The sequence below is a fragment of the Nanorana parkeri genome, unplaced genomic scaffold (genome assembly GCF_000935625.1).
Source record: "Nanorana parkeri isolate BGI_ZX_2015 unplaced genomic scaffold, ASM93562v1 scaffold421, whole genome shotgun sequence".
NCBI classification, from domain to species: domain Eukaryota; kingdom Metazoa; phylum Chordata; class Amphibia; order Anura; family Dicroglossidae; genus Nanorana; species Nanorana parkeri.
The window spans coordinates 92,828-116,709 of record NW_017306689.1 but is presented as its reverse complement, the minus strand read 5'-3'; the positions used below and the strand labels follow the sequence as shown (position 1 = coordinate 116,709).

General features: G+C 40.2%; 1 protein-coding gene across 1 annotated transcript in view; it reads right to left on the bottom strand.

The window, feature by feature from the left end:
* UBA6 (ubiquitin like modifier activating enzyme 6) overlaps positions 1-23,882 on the bottom strand; it is a 79,107-nt gene that overhangs the window by 3,914 nt on the left and 51,311 nt on the right. Inside the window, exons 21-32 of the mRNA XM_018559919.1 lie at positions 23,099-23,188; positions 21,640-21,720; positions 19,950-20,078; positions 18,037-18,088; positions 17,553-17,616; positions 17,190-17,259; positions 15,307-15,378; positions 9,512-9,629; positions 7,208-7,401; positions 5,050-5,177; positions 4,178-4,265; positions 463-557 (exon numbers count right to left, since the gene is read on the bottom strand). Of these exons, the coding sequence (XP_018415421.1) occupies positions 463-557; positions 4,178-4,265; positions 5,050-5,177; positions 7,208-7,401; positions 9,512-9,629; positions 15,307-15,378; positions 17,190-17,259; positions 17,553-17,616; positions 18,037-18,088; positions 19,950-20,078; positions 21,640-21,720; positions 23,099-23,188 (1,181 nt within the window). The remainder of the gene's footprint in view (positions 1-462; positions 558-4,177; positions 4,266-5,049; positions 5,178-7,207; positions 7,402-9,511; positions 9,630-15,306; positions 15,379-17,189; positions 17,260-17,552; positions 17,617-18,036; positions 18,089-19,949; positions 20,079-21,639; positions 21,721-23,098; positions 23,189-23,882) is intronic.

Below are 23,882 nucleotides of genomic sequence, written 5' to 3'. Positions count from 1 at the left end.
GATAGGTCACATTAAAAGTGGAAAAACATTCAGAAGTGATTTACCTTGGTCTGATATTTTTACATTTAAAAAAAACTGGCATTTTTAGAGGGGTGTGTAGACTTTAATATCCAACGTAGCTTCCTGAAAACATCACAGCATTCTGCCTCAGTACTCCTCAAGATCCCTCAGCCTTGATGCAAGCAGTGGGCTGGCTCTTGAGCCCCACAAAAATGGGACAGAACTGGGGACAGCTTGCAGCTCAATAGAGCCATCTGAAGGACCTTATGCCTGAAGCTGGCATCAGATAAGACCTAAATGTCCACCTGGTAGAACTCGGAGAACAGAAGACCAAGTTGCAGCCTTGCAAATCCTGGAAACCATTTCTTGGGAGAACTGTGTCTAAAGGCAGGTACGTTCAATTACTATATATGAAGAACAATATAAAAACACACCAATAGGATTACTTTGCAATATACTTACGTAAGTTTCAGTCTCTTTGCATGACCAGGCATAACTGGGACATACAGCATTTTCACACCTTGCACAACCATTGTGGGCTCTATTCCATACTGTTCCTATAAAAAAATGAATTAAATAAGGGCATTTAGTTCCTATTGTTTTATACAAACACTGATTATGGTGAACGAAGCTGGATTAAAATGTTGAAACATGATATAAATAAAGATTTACCCTTGCTGTCAGCCTTACTATTATGTTTTATGTATAGACTTGGTATAACCCCAATTATGGGCTGGTACATTTTACCAACTTTCTGATTATAACAAGTTACAACTAATTTCTTCTGTACAACAAAATCTAGGACTTCTTTATACAGGAAATAAGAAAAAATATAGCAAAGGTCTTTAGTAAATTATAATTGGGCAAGAGAAGACTTTGTAAATGAATTTCCGTGGTAGACTGAACAGAAAAAAAAAATCCCTTTTATGTGCCGGTAAAGTTATGCAAATACTTCACAAATGTCATAAACTGTACAATGTGTAGAGCTGTGCAAGATTTCCCCAATTCTCTGGGTAATAAAGTATGTTGCAGGTAGTAAAAAAATGTGAGACCATGTTGAAAATGATATAACTGCATGCAGTAGTATAGTGTATAGTATAGAAAAAGGTGCATAGCAGGACTTCCATGCTCCAAGGTGTTCTTTTGTGCATGTCCCAGCTCAGGAATGCCTTTGGCCAATTTATTAATATATCTGTGTTTCAGCTTTCAAGTTGCAGCTATACATAAGACCTCCACCCCCCTGCAAAATCACCAATTCCCCTAGATGTCACCGATATAACTCACTCAATGGAAAACCCAAGGATGACACATCTCACTAAAATGAGCTTGCGCTGTGGCAAAGGGGTCAAAAGCCTAAATTTTAATTTTTAGGCCCTTTTTTTTTTTTTTTACTTTAGAATAGTGACTTTGCAAAGGGGTGGGCTACCATAAGTCTCAACATGTTTTTGCTGCAAAGCATTACTGTACTAATACTGTGAAGTGCATAGGAGCACATAACACATATCACCTAAAATCCAATCTTTGAAATACCTTAAAGAATAACTAAACCCAAGAAAAAGAAAAAAAAAAAAAAGGATTATATTGCAGCTCACCAGTCCCCTAGACATGGAGGCTGCATTCCTTTTCTTTTCTAGGCTACTATCTTCAGAATGTACAGAGAAATGGGATATATTTTACATATACTATTTATACTTACAAAATCTATTTCTTGGAGTTTATTGAGGGACACAAATTCAGAGAATGTATTGTTCTTCTCTCACCAGGGTTGGTAAAAAAAAAAAACAAACCCCAAACACCTCCTACTCCCAACATGCCGCAATTAAAGCAGTACCAAGAGCATTATAATAAACACAGATGGGTGGAACCAGTGTCCCTCACTGGACTCCAGGAAATGGCTTTTATAGAACACAGGAATTCAGAGATTGTTGGTATATCCAAAAGCAATCTAACTGAGGGATGGGCAGCAACAAAAACACTAACAGTCCTACAAAAAACCCCAACAGAACTGGGGACAGCCTGCAGCTCAAAATAGCTGCATGAATGCCAGAATCTGTCATCGAATGAGGCTTGAATGACTACCTGGTAAAACTTGGAGAACATAAAACTTGGAGAACGTATGAACAGAAGACCAGATCTAGAATACTGGACTCTCTTGCCCTTCTCTGGACTCTCTCCAGCCCAAGGACATCTTTTCTGTGGATCAAAACTGGACCGCATACTCCAGATGAGGCTGAACCAGCGATCTATAAAGTGGCAACATTATTGCTTTGTCTCTACAGTACATTCCCTTTTTAATACAAGACAAAACTCTGCTCGCTTTGTTTGCCGCGGCCTGGCATTGCATACTATTGTTCAATCTGTGGTCTACAATGACCCCCAGATCTTTTTCCATTTCTGACTTCCCTAGTGGAGTACCCATTATGTGTATTCTTCTTGCTTGTTTTTAACCCCAAAGTGCATTACTTTACATTTTTCAACATTAAACCTCATCTGCCATATAGCTGTCCACCCCCCTATTTTATCCAGGTCCTCCTGTAATGTAATAGTGTCTAAGTCCGTGTCAATTACCCTCCCAATTTTAGCATCATCTGCAAACACAGAAACATGGCTATTAACACCTTCCCCGATATCATTAATAAACAGGTTAAACAATATGGGGCCTAGCAAGGAACCCTGGGGCACGCCACTCTCAACCTAAGGCCAATCTACAAAAGAGCCATTTATCAATACTCTCTGGACACGTTCCTGTAGCCAGTACTCTATCCATGTACACACCATTTCATCTATGCCCATAGATCTCAGCTTGTGTACTAAGCGTTAAAGTGGTACCGTGTCAAAAGCTTTGGCAAAATCCAGATATACCACATCCACTGGCTTTCCTCCATCCAGATCTCCACTCACCTATTCGTAGAATGTTAGTAGGTTGGTCTGACAAGAATGATCCTTCCTAAATCCATGCGGTTTATCACTTATTATACCATTACCGTGGACAAAATCCACTAAATAGTCCTTTATCATTCCCTCAAATAGTTTGCATACTATTGATGTTAGACTGACTAGTCTGTAGTTCCCAGGTTGACATCTTGAACCTTTTATGAATATTGGTACCACCGTAGCAATCCGCCAGTCACTTGGTACCCTTCCAGTGATTAAGGAGTTCTTGAAGATGAGGAATAATGGTCTCGCTATAACCTGGCTGAGTTATTTAAGTACCCTGGGGTGCAGGTTATCTGGTCCTAATTATTTATTTGCATTAAGGTTTTCAAGTCTTTGTTGAATCCCGGCTACTGTCAACCACTGCGGTATTGTAGCAAGCAAAAAGGTTAGACTTTTCTCAGCAGAGCAGAGAAAATATGTCCATCCTCCTCAGACAATAACAAAAAACTGAAGCATGCTGGACGTAGCATGCACTGAAAGCAAAAACAGGATCTTTCTTCTGTAAACTACAAATCTCTCTACTGCTATGCAATGAAGATGAACAAAGGCAGACATATGCATCTCAGCCTGGATTGCAACCATGGCTTCCGCCACAGATGCATTGGAGTAGTAAGTGTAGCCACCTCATCTACAGACTGGTAAGCTGCAATATATATTTGCTTTGGGGCTCAGATACACTTTAGTAACACCATACCAGTTAAAATAACTCATATCCTAGAGAACTGACTGCAATATCTACTTGTTCAGCACTTCCCTACATGACAAGTCAGCCTAGATAACTTTTTAACAAATATTTTATGTTGTTTAGGTCAGAGCCAAGCAAGCCTCTACTGATAACCTTTGATATATATAAAAAAAAGGCAATCCAATAAGCAACCTAGCCATAAAGTAAAAAAAAAAAATGAAACATAATATGTTGATTTATTGTGTAAAACACGTTCCAACTAAAATGATGCACTGGGATTGTTCTAATAATACATTTTAACACTTTTGCTGTGTTTGGGCATTTTATGTACTTGTATGTGTAAGGAGGAGCAAGTGGAGCAAGTGTAAAGCTATACTAAAGTCTCCTACTATAAACGGATGTGGAGGCCATTTTTTCTATACAATCTCAGAGGAAAAGGATGTGACAATGACTCATAGGCTATGATTTCTAGCAATATGGGGATCAATCACACATAAAATCTTGTAAAAGATATCACAGATTGTGAACACACAGAACAAGCCAATTTAATCCTACCCTGACGGCGTTAATGAAGTCCAGTAGAGTGAAATCTTCCTTGCCATAGATTGTCCACCTGTCCCAGATTGTGAATGAAATTCCATTCCTGTGACATAAATCATAATGAGCATTCAGCTTTGCTAGTCAGTGTCCAGATTACTTTTTAAATAGAGTAGCATTATTTATGAAAAAAATACATTTTTAAATGATGTTTCTATAGTTCTCTATAATACATTTCAGAGAATGTATGAACCCCACATGGTCCAACAGTATAGCAAGCTGTGGAGCCTGTAAGCCTTCTGGAGCTCCTAGCTCCTGCTGATTTAAAGACTGAATTTTGTAAAATGCAGTACTGAAAGAATATTGTAGCATAATGCTGGGTAAACATTTACCTTACATAAAAAGTTCATGTGATGTGAAGTTATAATCCTCACCTGCATTACCACCAGCTGGTGAAAACTAAAGTAAGCCAATAAACATTCAGGTGCAATAGCTCTCTATGGGCACTGCTGTTGCTGAACATCTGAATCCTAGTGCAGATCAGAATATAATGGTTATGTGGGATCAGTTTACCGTAACCCTCTGATTACAGAGGCCATTGGGGTGCGGTAATTAACTTTTAAATAACCATGCATTCAAAAGAATACTTCAATTTACCTAATGGGTGCCACGGCAAAGACAGCAAATAAATGTTGTCATAAAACAACAGTGATCATTCCAATCAGCTTCAGATATCAGGCAATTGAAATGGTTTACAGTGTAATTACACTAATATATTCCATAGTGTTAAAAGATCTCATACAAAAGGACATATAAATGAGAGTTCATATAAATGCCCAGTATGGAGAAAACAGAGGATATTTGTTTATGACATCCCTTTATTACATTACCTGATATGTGTTCTTTTTACTTCTGCTGTCTCGGTGAATACAATGATTGGAATCGCAAGGTTGAAGAAACAGTTCTTGTAAGCTTCAAATGGATACCCAGCAACTACTTTAATCAACTCCAGGGCAACCTAGAAGTAAAGTAATCAAGAATTACACAATTTGCATTTGCTGACTAATAATACTTTCTTGTGGGCTGAAGGAGTTTTCTAGAAAACCTGGCAACCTATTTTATTAGACCTATTTGGGTTGCAAAGGTTGCTGCACACCTCTAGCAGCAACTACTGCACAATCAAGGGGTTCCCTACAAGAACCAATGCATTTCATCATTGCACCAAGTAATGATGGTCTAGTTGGGTGTTTTGGCTTATCAATGTGTGAATACTATTGAATAAAAAAAAATAACAGACCAACACTCCAGTTAACCTGTGCCCTAAACCGGCTTTCGGTTACAAGGCCTGCAGAATCTTTTATTGTGCGTGCCAACACCAGACGTGATTATTAAGTTTGGCCTCATTCACATGGATGTGCACAACCATACAATGTGCACGTCCATGCAAAATCTTGAGCACACGAGGGACAGCTGGTGCGTGTAGCCGCGTTCAGCTGCCTGTTTAACTCAATGACCGGATGCGGCTGCCTGCCGGCCCAAACTTGTATATCCGTACAGGTAAGGATGCACGCCCTTGGACACAAGACAGTCTGCGCCCAAGGGCAGCATCTGTATCTTTACAGATATACAAGTTTGGGTCGGCGTGTAGTTGCACTTAGTCATCGAGTTGTCCGTGCTAATACACGCACTGTCCCTCCTGGGCGCAGATTTCTCCACGGACATACACGATGTGAAGCTGTGCACGTCTGTGTGAATGAGCCTTCTTTATGAAGACTGTGCTTACTTCAGTTGTCTACATAGCATTAGGTAATAATTTAAGAACCAGAGCACCCTGGACTCTTCCGGTTATACAAAACAGGCAGGTTTGTGCCAAATCAAAAAGCATTAACACTTTAAAGCAGAAGTACAATATGAGACGGGTGTCTGTCTAGCTGCTGTCACATCATTTGTCTCTTTGTGCTCAGATTTGTGACATTTCTGGCAGTTACCCATCTCAATACATTCACACTCCTATGGTCAGGTTTACAATACTGTTTAGATTGTAGATTCCCTCTACTCTACTGTCATTTTCCCTACAAGATTAAAAAGTTGACCTCTGTACTACCACTGTATCAGCATTAGTGTGACGTAACACAAGCTGCAGAGAAGATAGCTGTGTGATTTATAGATAAGGAGAGGGAGTCCTTGAAACTATTATGTTTTCACTACTGGTGATGTAGAAATGGGAGTGGCTTCATTCAAACATTGGAAAAAAAAAAACACATAAAAAAAACACATTGCTTAAAGTGTATTTCCATTTTTGCAGCCAAATAGGGATACCGCCCACTTTGCATTTGTTATATTTTCCCATTCACATTGCAGAATTTAACCACGTGCTGACCGGGGTGGCTTTCTTTTGGATTTTTATCCGATTAACCGATTAATCGAACTTAATAATCGGCTAACTAATCGATTTTGAAAATAATCGTTAGCTGCAGCTCTATATTAAGGACAAATTACTGAACATTTTGAAAAAAGAAAGTTTAGTTTACATTATGTTATGAAACAATTATTATTACCCAATTTTTTGGTAAAATATAAAAGACGGGGTCACGTCAGGTAAATAGATACCAAACATGTTAAGCCTTAAAATTGCGCGCACCTGCAAAAATCGCAAAAAAAACGACCATTCCCATAATTGACCATAGGCGACGCTTTAAAAGCTTTTACCACTCATCAGTTTACTGTTATCAGTGATTGATGGCCCTAGAATTATTGCTCTCACTGAGACATTCGCAGCGATATGTAACATGTGTGGCGTAGCAGCGATATGTAACATGTGTGGCGTAATGGGCACAATCGTCGTTTTCGCACGTATGTACACCCGACACGTTTGCATGTGTGTATGTATGGGGGGGACTTGAAAAAAAATGTGTTTTTTTTACATTATTTTTCATGTGTGACTTTAATTTTTTTTTGCAACTTAAATTTTTTCCCCCAGTTAACTGTATTGCTATCACATATGGGGCCAAGAGCCCCCCCCCAGGTTACAGCCATGATACCACTAACCAGGCCAGAGACAGCAGCTGTTGCTGTAGCAATAGCTGGGATTATCTTCCCGGCGATACGTTTGGTCTTCAGTCGGTCAGCTGGTTCAATGTTGTACATTTTGGCTCTCAAGTTGGAAGCTGCCGTGATGAAGTTGATATGTTCATTGTTGTCATCATCTTTTTCAAATGATAAGAGCTTCATTTGGAGGTCTTCTATCAGAGCAAAACAACGGAAATGTAAAAGGAACAGCCAGTTAATAAACACCCTCTATCAGCAGAGTTCAATAATCTCTGCACTTATGCTCAGCAAAAGTCAACACACACTGTTGTCCGAAACAAGCAAGCTAAGTATGCAATGTCCCAGCAAGGACATAAAAGCCACCACCGGCTTCCAAGAAATCAGTCTGAAAGTATTATAAAAGAATGCTAGAGATCTACCAAAGAACTACGTCTAGGTCAAATAGTATGACCATATAGAGACTTCAACCAGTTACGCTCTAGGAGCTAGTTTTACATTTCAGCTATGAGCCTTTAAATTCAGTAGCAACTATTTGCTACAAAAAACCCCCCAAAAACCTAAAGAACACATAATAGAATAGAATACATGCACCTTTTGTAGTGCACATTTTTATTACTTGCAGCTGGCAAGAACATGCTGATGGGGCACTCTGGATAATCACCTGTGGGCATTATCATGTCTACTATGCTTAAGGTGTTTGTAAAAATATAAATAAGTATCACAGACATTACTTAGCTGTGTTGTTACAGCTAAGTTAACTGATATGGTTACAGATACATTTTCAGGACAAGCTTTTGAGGGTCTACCCCCTTCTTCTAAGGTCCAAGCAATTCTAATACACAGAGGTTTAGGCTGGGTTCACACCTGGGCGTTTTTCAGCGCTGAAAAACGCTCAAGCAGTGAAATCCTATTAACTGCTATGGGCATGGTTCCCACCTGGGCGTATTTCAGCGCGTTTTGACGAGCTGAATAACACCCTACACCCAAAATAGTGCATTAAAAAAAAAAAACCCAAAAAAGAGAAAAAAAAAAAAAAATCATACCGCCAGGAAGGTTAAAAAACGTGCTAAAAAAACGAGCATAAAACGCGCCTATATGGAACTTCGTGTGGTGAATATCGTTTTTCTGCACTTAACGCCAGTCAATACAAAGGCAACCAAGGAGACAATTGTTTTCTATGTGCCATGTTCACAGTGCACCTTAGCTTTTACATGGGATGCAGTGCATTGCGGAGAAATGCAAGCATGCATCATTTTTTGCACCTTAGCCCTGCTGCGATGTATGGGAATGAACGAACTAAATATATATACACACACACACATATACACATACACAGTGCTTTCCATTTTCCATTCAAACAACGTTTGGGGTACCACTCCCCACCAAACAACGGATACTATCTCCGGCATGCTACAACAGAATGTTTTAGCATGTAGCTAGCGTTAAAGGGCCTTTAGCTAAATGTCAAGAAGAAATCTGCAAAGACAACAATATCTGTGGGGGGGAGATAGACACGTGCACATGATGCCAACTGGGTAACAAAAATTTAAGAAAGTTATTAAGAAAAGGAGTAAAAGAAGGGGGCTGTGGAATGAGAAGAGGAGGGGGAAGAGTCACAGATAATGTACATGTAGCACATTTTATTAATCTTGGTTAGTATACACACAGAGCATAAAGTCTGCAGGAAATCTCATTATTACTGAAGGGCACCCAAGTGTGCAAAGTAGAAAATAATTTTAGAACAGGGTGTGCGACCTCTACTACTGTAAGGTCGCACGACTTTAAACTTACGGACATGTTCGAAAACCCGCCGAGCATCGTACGATGTTCGGCGGGTTTGTGGCATGTCCGTACGATAACAGCCGCACGGGCAGGTGTGCGCAAGCGCACACTGCCCGTTCGGCATTGCGTTCATCGGAAGCCCGCCCCTCAGGGGGCGTGGCCTGCGATCATCGCAAGTACGATCTGCCTATGCAACATAGGCAGATCGTACGTTTTTTAAAGTACCTTACAACCATCGCAAGACAGAAGTCTTGCGATGGTTGTAAGGTGTGTGCCCAGCCTTATACTCGAATATATACGGTAAGTTATTTTATCTTGGAACATATTTTCAGTTCTCAAAACATGAACTTAAGAGTAAGAAGACAAAGTCCAATCCAAGTATAGGCTATAATTACGCAGTGCGCCTCCCAGTGGCCAGAAGAGCACACACCCATCCATCTCCACTACCTGACTGTTGTGACATTCCTTGGAGAGATGTCTTGCTTTTTTTCTTCCACTCAAATAGTTAAAAGTGGAAATTACCTTTTGAAGCTCGTCCTTCGGCAAGGACTTTTTCAAGTTGTACAACTGCAATCCTCTCATCTTCACTACTTATTTGGGTCTGGTCAGGCTTCTTTGCAGTTTCATCTGTTTCAACAACCTAATGGAATGGAAAAAGTGCAATGTTGACACACTGATACAATGAGCAGTTCAAGGCCATTCTTTGACTGCTACAAAGCAATGCAAACTGTATGCACACATACATGTACCAATATTCTATCAGTGCTTGTTGCATTTTTTTTCCCCACTAAGGCTACATTTACATATAGGATTTGCCGCATGGTTTTCCGTGCGGAAGACCGCACGGCAAGGATAAATGAAATTGCGCTTGTACTAATTTGCGGGCCACCGCAAAAGTCTGAACAATGCACACTAAAGTGCATTGCTTTTTCTGTTTAGAGCGACTCTGCACATATTCAGTCGGCCGAATACACGTGGACAACCGCTGCTATGTGAATAGAGCCTCACACTCCGCTTTCAGCCAGTAGCTAAAAGTTGGCTGGATACGGAAAGATGATTTCCAATTGGCTGCTTTATGTTACTGCACATCATGACACTTATTATGTTCAAAATAAATCCCTACTTGTATTACAGCACATCATAGAAAAGCAAGACATAGACCTGATTTACTACACTAGAGCATGCACACTTCCAACGTGAATTTTCGCTTATCTTAGTGAATGAGAAAAAACAATGTGAAAATTCACTTTTCAACGAATACCCAACCATGTGCATAAATAAAAACAAAAAGGGATTGTTTGCACATGATTGGATGTTTGAAATCAGCATAACTTCACATTATTCACTAAGCAAAGTGAAAATGCACTTTGCAAAGAGAAAACTTACTTAGCATAGTGAATAAGGTAAAGTTCATGTGAGCAAAAAATCATTTTTTTAAATTTATTTGCATATAATTGGGTATTCTTTGCAAAGTGAATTTTCGTTTTTTTAGATCTCAATCACTAAGAGAAGTAAAAAGGAGTCTTATGGGGAGAGTGAAAGGCACTCATCCCCATAATTAGAGCCGACGTGTGACACCGAAGCTGCGCTAATACGTTAGCTCTTTAGAGCGAGAACTGAGCTGATCACTCGGTTCCCAATCTTCTCCCAGCAGAGAGGTGTCAGTTATTTCTCCCCACTTATTCCCCACCTCTCCTTTCCATTCCTCCAGTGCTGACTGGAGGGCAGGATGGGGGAGGGCACAGCTGGTTCAGCCTCAAGAGAGCCAGCTGTCAATCAGGTGGCTGTTCGGATCCTGACAATATTAATCAGGATCTTTCCTGGCCACAGTCCGCCTCTGCTCTATCAGTATGTGGCAAGCAATAGTCTGCTATATGCTGAGTTTTGGGTCACCGGAGGACATGTCCTCCTGTGATCCTAAAGTGAACTATGGCCAGAAAAGGAATGAAAATGCTCTGGTTCTTTTGACTAGTGAATATGAATTTTAGAAACTAATAGCCACAAAACTTTATATTATTTATTTTTTCTATTTAAGAGCATCTCTCTGGAATAATGTGACCCATGTGTCCCCAGGCTGGCTATTGTACACTTGAACCTAAATTTAGAAACTTGTAAAGTCAGATTCTACAGCTTGCGTGCACCCTTAGGCAGAAACAATACTCATCCCTGCTATTTGATACAGTTAGTTGAGCTGTTTAGAATTAACTTATGGATATCTAGTCATCTAAAAAATGCCAAAAAGGAGGGGCCAGACTACATGTAGGTATTCCATCTAAGACAAAAAGAAGTAATACTTATTAGGACCTACCTTTAGTTTTAAAAGGCAAATTTCTATTTGTTTTAGAACCTGCACAGCCTTTGTCCTCATTCAGATTGTAGAACACCACATGTATTTAAACAAACACTGTTTTGTACCATTACAGAAAATCTATTTCAGATTTTTTTTGGTTACATGTGGTATCCCGTGACACAGCTTTCTCAATCTCCTGAATTCCGAAGTTTGGGTGCACTTTACTTAGTTTAAAAACTCTGGGCCTTCTTGATATGTAGTTTTTAAACCACATATCTAAATTAGAAAGCCAAGAAAATTAAAGTTTCTAAAGCCATAACTTTATTTTACATTTAGTAGGGAAGGGGTAGTGTAGTTTTATTGCTGTGTGACAATATCACTGGGACAGAAAGTGATGAAAAATAAACAAATTCCCATTTGTCATCAGAACTGCAATAGGAGGTAAACTCTTCCAATGGGGATACCTGTTCAGGTGACAACTACGCAAGAAGGGATTTCCCTGAGCTTCAGTGAGATTTCCTATCACTTGGTAATTTGGCTCGCTGAGAAAGTGGAGGTAAATCTCCTCAGTGGAAGATAGTAAAATGGATGCAGAAATATAAAGTTTGACTCTATTATTCTTTAACATTTAGAAATCTTGAGAAAGAGGTGGATCCAGAAATGTGTTGATTTGCATCAGACTGGAAGTGGGCAGAGCTTCTGGAACACCAATGGATTGCACTAGACACTGCACTGTAACACCTATGCCTGGTAGCTAGCGGAAATGGGAGCACTGCCACTGACCACATGTTGACTTCTAGCATTCCTCCCTCACTGAGGCTGCTTGATGTTTGCGGTATATGGGACTCTCATTAATGCAAAGGAACTTCCTGATTGTAAAAATACCTTCCAGGAGTCCACTAAGGAACACAGTCTTTCACCTTCAGGTTATAGTGCCACCTACAGGATGATTGGACACTGGCAAACAAAAAACCTGTAAGCCAGCCCAGGAGAACCCTTCTTACTACCAGCATGCCTCAGCAAAGATGTACAGAAAGCACAATCATAAACACAAAGGGATGTCTTTCAAAGGCCTTCAAAAAAATAATTTTACAGAGTTTTTTAAAAAAATCCCGTTTTCCTTCTCGTCCATTGAGGGATACAGGAGATCTTTTACCTTTGGGACGTCCAAAAGCTGTCCAACTGAAGGGTGGGGGCAACACCTCAAAAAATGTGAGCGTACCTAAGAAAATATACAACAGGGGACTGCCTGCACCTCAAAAGCCGCCTAAAGCACCTAATGTCCAAAGCTGGCCTTAGATGAGGCTGCAAAGTCTGTTTGGTTGAATTTGAGAACATGTAAACAAAAGGCCAGATGACAGCCTTGCAAATCTGGGACTCAACTGATGCCGAAAAACTCTGGAAGCATTCACATATCCGGTATAGTGGTCCTTGACAGGAAAGGGTAGACCCCGATCCTTGAGACCACAAGCTTGAATGAAGGTCTGTCTGACCCACCTAGAGATGGTGAAATAAGAAGCCGGTGCTCCCTTGCAGGGACCATCTTGGAAGAAGAAAAGGCAGGGCTCAATCTTTCTGAAAGATGCAATGACAGAGATGGCTACAAGATATACCACCTTGTGAGTAAGAGCATAGGGAGGAGTGTCTCTAATGGATTGAAATGGTAGTTTCTGAAGTGTTAAAAGAGCCAGATTCAGAGACCATGGGGTCAAAGGTAACAGAGGGGAGCTACATGGGAGACTCCCTGTACAGAGGTTTTAATAAAGGAGTGAGAAACTAACAAAACTGAAACAGCAGAAACCTGACCTTTAATTCTGTTGAGAACCAAACACTGGTACAGACCAAAGAGCATCTGTCCCATGGAAAAACTCATAGTTCTCCATGGGACAGATGGAGAAAATCTAGCAAAGCCCACGGAGCGTCCACCAGGAGTCTTATTAGATTAGTGGTCTGGGCAAGTTTGGAGTAACGAGGATTACAGAAATAGCCAACAAGTAATTAAACAGTGCTACACTATACCTCTTAATTGCAAAAACCAAAAATGCAAAAATATACATCTCTCCACATCTGAAATAAAGTGAAATCAAGTGTAAAAACCAAACAATGTCTCTTCAAGTGTCACACCCAAGTTCAATTTTTCAGTGTGAATATCCCTCCACAGTGAAAAAAATAAAACAAAAATATAAATGTAAAATTATACCAATATAAAATACAAAAACAATGTCTCTTTAAACATCCTTAATAAATCTCAAAGTCCATACACAAGTCAGTTCAGTTAGTAAAAGCCTTCCACCACTCCTATGTCAGTGCTATTATCTTCCACCATTCCACTCCACTCATGGACACCACTTCCCAAAAAAAGCTGCTCACCTCCTTCTTAGACCTCTCTTACCAAGGTCTAAATGTGTACTCTGACTCTGTCCGCCATAGAAGCGGTGGGACTTGCTGTGGAGCCACTTCTAACCACAGGTTTGGACTGGGTTTAATTCTTGCTGTGGGAGAGGTCAGAATCAAGGATGCCCCTTTGAGTTTGGGAACAGTAAACAGATTGGAGTAGAATCCTTGAAACTGTTCTGCAAAAAGGAACTGGAGCAATGCCACCTTGGTCTAGAAGACCCAAGAAGTACATGAAGATTTGTTCAACTGTGCTACAGCAATTTGTTCCAAACATTTTACAGGTGAGGGATTAACCACAGCAGTAGTAAGATCCCTTTCAATAGATTTTTGACCAGGCAGCCATGGTCTGGCAAAGTAAAGTCACAGCCAAGGTGGAGTGAAGAGCAGACCCCGACAAGCGAGAACAGTGTCCTAGAAGTGGCAACCAAACACTTGGTTGGGTCCTTAAAAGACAGGTGCCTAATCCACCACCTGCCAGATCCACAGTAGCGATAGCCCACTTTTCTACTAAACCATCCTCACACTGGTATAAGGTAAAGCATTTGGGGAGCAAACAGCTTGTTAGGATGTTTCCAGTCTCTGTAGAGAAAGAGGCTCAACACTAGGTGCAATGAAAAGTTCTTTGTTCCCTTAGGAGATTTAAAAAGACCCAAGACTGGACATGTCACTGATAGAAGAAACAGGCATTTCAGAATGCTTTGCACTGTATTGCTTACAGGTGAAACGGTCTCTTTTAATTTGGGAGTAATAACAGAAGACCGTCCCCTCCAGGATAAGCTCCCCTGACAAAGACTAGAGCAATTCAGAATTAATCTCTATGAAAAATGGCCCAGAAGCAACTGTAAATCAGATAGACACTGTGGAGGCAGGCACAGGAGCATGCATGCGGCCTCTGCGGTAAGAGTCAGCAATAACTGGGTGATTGTGGTAAAAACCTCAGGCGAAAGGGCAGAGGAACCAGCAACACCCAATGAAGATATTCCAACGATGGAATAGACTCTAGGAGCAGAGAGCAACATAATTCTGTCCCCACCATCAGTAGGCATGCAGCAAGCAGCCCTGAAGCCGTAAGTAGAGCGGAAAGCATTCTCCAACCAACACGTCTCCCGAAACAGGATCTGGAAAGTGCCCTATGTGGTACCCAGTGCCTGAAGGTAATTTCCAGGCTATCCCTGCTATGTGCGGTCCTATGGGGTCCAGACGCGACCCTCCAAAGGCCAGGCTAAGGACAACCTGGCTGGGTAGCTGCAATTGAAGAGACCAGCTCTAGCAAAGTAGAGAAAAATTGTGATTGCATTTTTTTCCTTACGGAATAAGAAATGGTGTCCGCCAAAATAGGTTCATCTTTTACATATGAGAGCTGAAGGAAAGACATTCATCCTCTTAGTGCACTGGTAACAAACTGAGGCATGCTGGTAAGTAAGAGGGGTTATTCTGTGCTAGCCTTCAGTTATTTTGTTTTGCCAGTGTCCAATCCTCCTGTAGGCAGCAGTATAACCCAAAAGGTAAAATACTTGCTGTGCCCCTCAAAAACAAGAAAGAAAATAGTTTTAAAATTATATTAACTTTGATCCAGCCTTTTTTCTGATTTGTCTTACAGGGGAAAAAAAAAAAAGGAACATACACATACCTTGTTGGAAGGTGTGAATTCTTTGATGGTCATCCCTGCTATAATTTTCTGAACAACAATATGTGACAAATCCTGCCAATGCAAAAAAATAAGTAATCAATTATGAATTATAACGAACCTTGTTATTAATTACTTACAGTATGTCTGAAACAAAATACAGCTTTCCAATGTATGTGACAAACTGCAAGGACAACAGCTAGTTTAAAATGTCAGCAACATGAATCCTGATTGGATATTTTGAGTTGCTGCACCCTGTCCTTTTACTGGATAGCTGGTAGACCTGAAATACATGTAGTTCTTCTAAAACAATATTTTAAAACCATATCAACTTTGGTTGTCAACAATATAAATATTTGCTAATAAAGGGCAAATAGGCATGAATGGGGGCTAGCATGCACAGTGGTGGTACATACCACTAGTTTGGCAGTCAGAATTAATTAGATTACTAAGGTGCTCCTACTCCATTAAAGGAATACCTGAGCTCTGACTTTATTTGAATAATGCATGTAACCGAAAAAAAACCTGTAAAAACAAGCAGCATGTACCGTCACTCATTACCCAGTTATATCAACTCGCACGGTTATTTATAGCGTCAGGATCACTATACCAATTTACAGTGTATGTTTTGCTGAAACTATTTTATTTGTATTTTTGGATATACAGTCAACTCTCAGTTATCCAGTATTCAACTAACCAGCACTCTCAGCAAACCAGAAAAAAAAAATCCTGTGTAATCACCGCTTTGCTAATCTGCGGCATGTATTATCCTGGAAATGACCGTGTGTCCATTTGTCTCATTTGCTTTTGATTACTGCATTTCAATATTAATATGAAGTCAATACAAAGTTTATGTTATGGTTTAGAATGCGGTATGGCATTAGTTAGACCTATTTTTAATAGTAACTATCAAGCAACCAGAAACTACATTTATCCGGAATCTACCAATCCCTGTGGATGACGGATAATGGGGAGTTTACTGTAGCAGGGAAGGATCAGAACCGTAAAATTTTTATTTGGGGAGGGTACATGTGCCATTGGGGACACCTTTTCCAGTTACAACTGTCTATTGGGAGACTTCTCTCAATTTTTAGATTTCCACTCACTTCCTGTTGCGTCTCGGGAACAGGAAAGGAAGGGAAATCGCAACGGGAGACCGCAAAAAATAAACTGAGGGGTTTTAACTACCAACCTAACCTGCATTTTTAACTCATCCCTTCTTGTCCTGTCCAGTTTTTAGAAATATCATATTTTAACACCAAATTTAAACACGCCACAACTTCCCTTGTGCATGGCAATAACATAAGCCATAACTGGGCGTTTGATAGGCTTCAGTGACAAACGTGTGAGTACTTGTGTGACCTGTTTTGCTAAAGGCAACAAAAACCTGAGAACTATTTCTCAAAACCAGGATCAACAACAACGTCACTTTCTTATGTCCAAGCACAATGGGGTTAATTTACTAAAGGGAAATAGACAGTTCAAGCTGCAAGGGAATTTTCCCTTTGCTTAGTGAATGTGGGGAAAATTCACATCATCACAAAGAATACCCAATCACAAACAAGGAAAATAAACAAATCTGTAATTTCGCTTGCAAGTGATTAGATTACAGAAGTCAGCAGAGCGTCACCTCATTTGCTAAGCCCTTGCACATTGAGCCTTTAGTAAGTCAACCCCTATGTTTATAATTCAGTTCAGCCTTCATTATTTCTTGTGGGCGAGAACTCCAAGTGTCAAGCTGGCAAGTAGCACTTCCTTACACAACATGGCAATTGCAAGATTTCTGCTGCTGTTGGGCAAGTTAGTGACTTAAATAGAACAGTACTGCTACTGGAACCAACCCCTTCCAGCAGTAAAAGCATCCTTAATGCATTCTATAAATTTACCTCTTCAGTGAACTTGATTGCCTGTACCTCTGCATACAGTTTGGCTGCGCTAATTATAAAGCCGACATGTCTGGAAATAAAAAGACACAAGTGGCATCAGAACACCTATATTTTACTAACTGCTGTCATGATAGATCGTAATATTGATATCTATAGATATAGATAGATAGATACACACACACATACACACGTTTATAAATGTGGCATTCACTAAACAGTCACTATTGCTGAATTAATCACTGTAATATAAAAACCACGCACCAGGAAGATACATCTGCATTGAATGTCACATTCACCACTTCATAAATATACCCCTTATTTTTATAGTGCAGAAACAATAGGCAGCAGACATATTGTACTTACAATGGATCTGTTATATCAAACTGTACTGGATTAGGGGGTCGCTTTGGAGACTGCCAAAATAAACCTGCATAAACAAAGCACATCCACAAATCATTTTATCATAAAAATGTGTTACTAAAACATAAATTATATTCCAAAGTGACCAAATACTGATATATTCTAAACATACAGATTTATGCTCACCAGCCAAATGCACGCTTCACAAACCACTTACACAGCTCAATAAATTTAAAACACAATTGTAGTTTTAGCAAAAGGCATGTAATTAAAAAGGTGAGAAGTAGGTATGTTGCTCAACTGTTGGCAAGAGACACGGTAATAATGGTAACATCATTACTTCTGTAAATTATGAAACAGAAGATCAATCATTAAAAGAGTCACAGCATGGCATGAACCACATCCCAACCCAATTAAAACAAAATGCCCCAAAACAAAAAGGAAGTTGCGTGTTTACAGTGCCACTGTTCCCATTTTTACTACTTACTGCCATCTTTTAACCGTGTATCAAGAGGGAATGAATGCAATAGCTGCTGAGCCTAGGATAAGAAATATAAAAGACAATAAAGTGAAGTCAAATATATGTAAAAGCTGCAATACCAACACAAGAAGTCTAAGCCATATAATACAAATCTACAGATATTTTCACTTTCAATACATTATTACATTTTCAAATAAAGAAACAAAAAAAGCTGCCCACACAGGGGCCAGAAACAAATTAGAACACATCCAAGAATGAAGGGCTTAAACATACAGTGACCCATAAATCTAGCAAAGAAGATTAGATTGTGAGATTGTGCAGCCTGGAAGCCCAGAGATTGAGTCACAAGCCTATTATATATAAAGAAGCCCACAGAGGACCCATATTACCAAAGAAGGGTAAGAGCTAGAAACGAAAGGGGCAAAGGGAAAGTAAAGCAAAAAGGGAGAGTAAACGTAAAAGGAATGAGGAAAGAAAAAAGGAAAGAGAACAAAGATAAAATAATCCAGGGTCTCCAAGATCCCTAACACACATTGATGGAGCTCCAAAATGAGTCTCGTCAAGGATTGCGGAAACTAGAGGGATCCGCAGTTGGAAGAGCATATGACATCCAGGGGTCCCAGACCTTAAGAAACAAAGCATGAGTGTCACGAAGGATACTCATCATTTTCATTGATGAACATAGTCTTCATGCGCAGCTTCACTGCAGGAAATGGAACCCTGGGTGTCCTCCATGCTCTTGCAATGGTCTGTTTCACAGACAAGAAAAGATAGGCGAGTAAGGTCTGTTGAGAGGGTGACAGCCCAGAAACTGTGTGATGCAGTAGAGCCACATGGGGATCTTTCTGGATAATAACATAAAAAGGAGAATGTATAAGGCCAAACACCCCCGGGTCAAAAGGAAGTCAATTTAGGGCACATCCACCAAATATGTAGTACATCCCCCAAATGGCTACAGCCTTGGAAACATCTATTGCAGATCTACAGATATTTTATTATATAAGCCACAACTATTCATCCCCCCCATGACACGGTGCTAGGCGTGATCCTCGAGGTTGTTAGTAGTGTCCAAGGTTCAGTGTGGGGCCCCTTAGTGTTTAATCCATTTATAAATTATATAGAATTGGGAGCTAAAAGTACTATTTCTGTGTTTGCAGATGACAAGTTATGTAGTGGAATACAGTCCTTGTAGGATGTCTCCAACTTACAAGCAGACCTGAATGCACTGTATTATTGGGCATCTATTTGGCAAATGAGGTTTAATGTTGATAAATGTAAAGTTATGCACTTGTGAGCTTGGTGCCAAATTATTCACTTTAAGGTCACTGCAAAGGACAAGGGGGCACTCTTGGCATCTGGAGGAAGAGAGGCTTAACCTTTGCATACGGAAAGGATTCTTCACAGTTAGAGCTGTGAAAATGTGGAATAGACTCCCTCAGAAGCTAGTTCTAGCTAGCACAGATAAACGTTTAACCTGGATGTATTTCTAAATGCACAGAATATTACTAGATATTAACTTCTTATAAGTAAAATAAACGCCAGAGGTTGTTGATCCAGGGAATATTGAATTGCCTTATAGGGTCCGCTGACTCAAGTGGCTGTACCGCTCAGCAGTCAGTTGCCCAAGCAACAAGCCCACACCTGGGGCTCTGCCTCCTAGGATCCCCATTGGTCACAGCCTTCTGCACCAGGACACTGTGCCCATGGCTAAAGCCTTGTTGCATCATGTTGACAAGTGATGCCCTCCATCTACTTCACCCTTCAGCCTTAAATGCTCCATTCTTCCAAAGGCACCCTATTTAAACCATTACTGATCCTGTGCTTGTTAGAAGTTTTTCCACTGCCTGACATTGCCCCATTCTGATTGCCTGTGTACTTTTGCCCATTGGCAGACCACATACTGCAATCTGCTCACCAACCTTGTGATTAAAATACTTTTCAAACTTTAGTCTTGCAAGTGCTACACAATGAGACCAACTCCTGGGTTTCCTGCTCAACAGCTTAACAACATGGAAGCAGCCTTCTAAACTTTCACCAGTTTGTATCCTCTGCAATAAAGAAGGAGGAAATAATAGGGTTTGATTATTACGTAGAACTGGCAGTAACACAAAAAAAAAAAAAAAAACAGACGCACAAATGCAATAGGATATTATAAAATATAGCAATGTAAATAAATAAAATATATGTCTTCATATGAAAAGATACCCAAATCACACACATGCATTTTTGCAGCTTGTTGCAGTAAAGTGGACAATGATCATTGTATCAGTTAATTAATTGATCCATTTATTTCTGTGCCTCTATTAGTCACGCGCCTTTGCGCAGGGATATTACTAAAACACAGGCACTAGCAGATCAGTTGCATTCTCCTCCTGCATGCACCTCCTCCCATGATTCAAAGCTCAGTATATCGCAGGCTACAGCCCGCGATATACTGAGAGCGCCGCAGCCGGGATTGATCCCGACAATACTGTCTGGATCCACCCAGCTGCGTGAGTGACAGTTGGCTCTGCCTATCTAGAGGCAGAGCCAGCTGTGCCCGCCCCTTCCGCTCCTACAGTCCGCACTGGAGGATCGGAGAGGGGAGAATCCCTGTGGGGAGCGGTGACTAACAGTCACGGCTCTCTGCAGGGAGATAATCGGAAAGTGAGCAATCGACGGTATGTGTTTGCTCACTTCCCGATCAATAGAGCCGACCTGTGACCGCTTCTTTGTCACACGTCGCCTCTTACTGTGTCGAAACTGAGTCGAAATTACTCACCTCACAGTTCCCCTTTAATAAAAAGGCATCATGACACTAGAAATTTCATTATGACAATTTAATCAGATTGAAAAGAGGATCAGAGGATTATGATGCTTGGTGTTACATTTGCTGTTAAGGTATACTTGACATAAGAGAAAAATGGAGGCTGTACTTGCTCGCCTCTCATAATAAAAAATAAATCTAGTTGTTTGGCTGTCATGCCGACACCCTTCCTTCAAAACATTAAAGTTTATGTAAAACTCAAACTATAAGCTTCTCTTATCTGAAATCATGGCCTGTGTAGTGTTATTTCAAGCATTATCAGTCCCTCTAAACTACAGAATACCCTCCTATGTCATGGGGAAGAGGAGAGCGGATGTGTTAAGTAGTCCTATCTTAGGGTGACAACACTGCTTCTCCATAGATACAGTACAGCGAGTGAGCTTTGTTGCCCTAGGACAGGAAATGTGTTACTGCAAGGATCATCAGTTGAAGATAAAGGAAAAGAAGCCATCAAAAAAAGAAAATGAATGCAGTCACTGCGAGGACTGGTAAGCTGTAATCTATTACATTCTTCTTCTTGGGTTTAGATACTCTAAGTCACTGATACAGAACAAGCATGCAAGAACCTCAGACTTTTCTGATCTACATACTTGTTCTGAATCTGTGACTCGGCAAGTACTTAATTTAATGGGTCCACATAACATTCAGGTAACTACCACTTTCACATTGGCAACATCATTTCCCATTAACCCTTTCATGACAAGTTTTACAGGCTGAGATTTAGCTTTAAGATTATGCAACTTACTTTACATTACTTTTTGGGTGTGATAAATGTGCAGCCAAATACCATTTTCTGTACATACCTGTAGAACGTCTTTTACAGATGCATGCGTCTGCCAGAATTTGTTGTACAATGAAGGCTTATGTGAAAACGAACTCTCAAACTGATAACAAAAGCAGAAAAGAAAGGTTAAAGCCTAGAAGTCAAAGCTACTACTTGTGGAGTCTCAGTTTTACATTAAAGTGGAAGCCTGCTTGAAACCCCTCCAGTAGCCTCTTTGTTCTTTACATTCCTTAAGTTGGACATACAGTATATCTAACCATTAGGCTAAAAAAAAAACCTCACTTGATTCTTCAATCCACGTGGCTAGGGGAATCCCCTCACTGGGCTTTTGTATTCCCACAGCAGCGAGTATGCCACTGCCAAAATAGTCGAACAGCGACTGCCGCTAATTGGCTGCAGTAGATGTTTGCCCAAATTTTCAGACTGGCTCCTTTGACAAAAGTCGACTAAGAAAAAAAATTAATAAAATCGAGGTTTGTTGAATGGAGGGGTCCCAGGGGGCCCACACTGCTCATATTTTGCCCGAGGACCATTATTTGAGCAGTGTATTGCCTTCCTAAGGAATTACTTTGAGATACGATAGCATAAAAAGCACTCGATCAGGCAAGCAGTAAAATTTGTATGCATCCAACTTTTTTCCCAAGAGAATGTGGGACCTTCTAAAGTGAAAGATAATCAGGTCGCCAGACAGAGGGTCCTGGCTTGCAGTTATACGACATTACTAAAGAGTTAACAAAGAATCTCTTAATTAGAAAGCTGCCCACGCCAACGTTAAAAAGACACTTTTGGAACTGCTTTTCTACTATGCAAGAAAGGGGATGGCTATGATATCTGCAGTCCAAGAACGTCAGCAGCACTCCAATGTAAACGTGAAGGGATAGATTTATTGACACATATTTGTCATCAAGCTCAGAATAAGTCATTCTGAGCTTTATGAAGGGGACCCTGTTAGGCCCCGAAAGCGCTTCCATTTATGACAAATATGTGTCAATAAATCTATGCCTTCTTCACGTTTACATTGGAGTGCTGGTGACGTTCTTGGACTTCATGGTATTACACAGTGCCATCCGTGGTCATTGTGAGCACCCACCTGGATCAGACAGGTGTTCATTTCTATCCGGTAAGGAGTGCAGCAAGATACAACGATATGCTATGATATCTGATCCACAAACCATACTCTTTTAGAAAACTAAACAGCAATCTATCATTATACCAAGACACATACAAACAGAGCAATGCACTTAAATAACCTAATCCCACCAGCCAACAATGAGATCACAGCTCTATACATTTATATCTTGTCCAGTGATATCAGCTAATTATGTCATATTGCCAAATGCTCCTTTAAAGATTAGCCTGTAATGGAACATATGAAAATATGGGGAACCCCACACCACCGTCATAAAACAATATTACTATTGGTGAGCAGAACTGCTGTACACCGCAGAAATATTTATTACAAAATGCATTAAAAATACCTTGTCTCTTGCCCATTGAATTGTGTGCTCGATGGTTGCTGGAAATGACTTTAAAGTGCAAAACGGAATTTCTTCATCTGGAGGATCTCGCTAGATTGGAAAATACATAAGAAAATTAGTAAGATGTTTTAAACGTAGACAATGATAAAGATCTGACCTGTTAGAAATAATGTACACACTTAGGTCCTGTGAACATTCCAGTGAGGTTTGACACAGCTTATCAACACTAAACAAACCTCTAGTGTACACAAAAGTTGACTGGGACGCAAAAGAAAAAAAGATGCAGTAGACAAGTTTTTACCATGCTTTCACACTGCATTTCCACTGTAATGAGGAATAAAAATAATGCATGGAAAAAAGCTACAATAAATGCATTATAAAAAATCTAAAATGGGGCCCCATATCCTTCAAAGATGCAGTCAAGTTAGAAACAAGACACAGATGTCTCAGAAACTAAATGTGAGGATGTCTGTCTAATCTGACAGTTTATAGCTGGAACAAGGAATGCTTGTTGTTTGTATGCACCTTCAAGGATGCTCGCTGGCTGAGCCTGCTAAGAGGAAAGCTCATCATTGCCGTTACCCCTGAGAGAACTGGTGCCGTCAGTCTTCTCCTACACACACAAAGTTATATTTTACCCAAAAAGCCACGTTTTGCATGCACAGCCGGCCACTGTCCAAGGTTTATATGCAGCTCAATTCTAAATGTCCATTTCAGTAACTGATAAATCTAATTTCTTTCTTCAAAAGCATTCAAACTAACCCCCCCCCCCCCACACAACAAA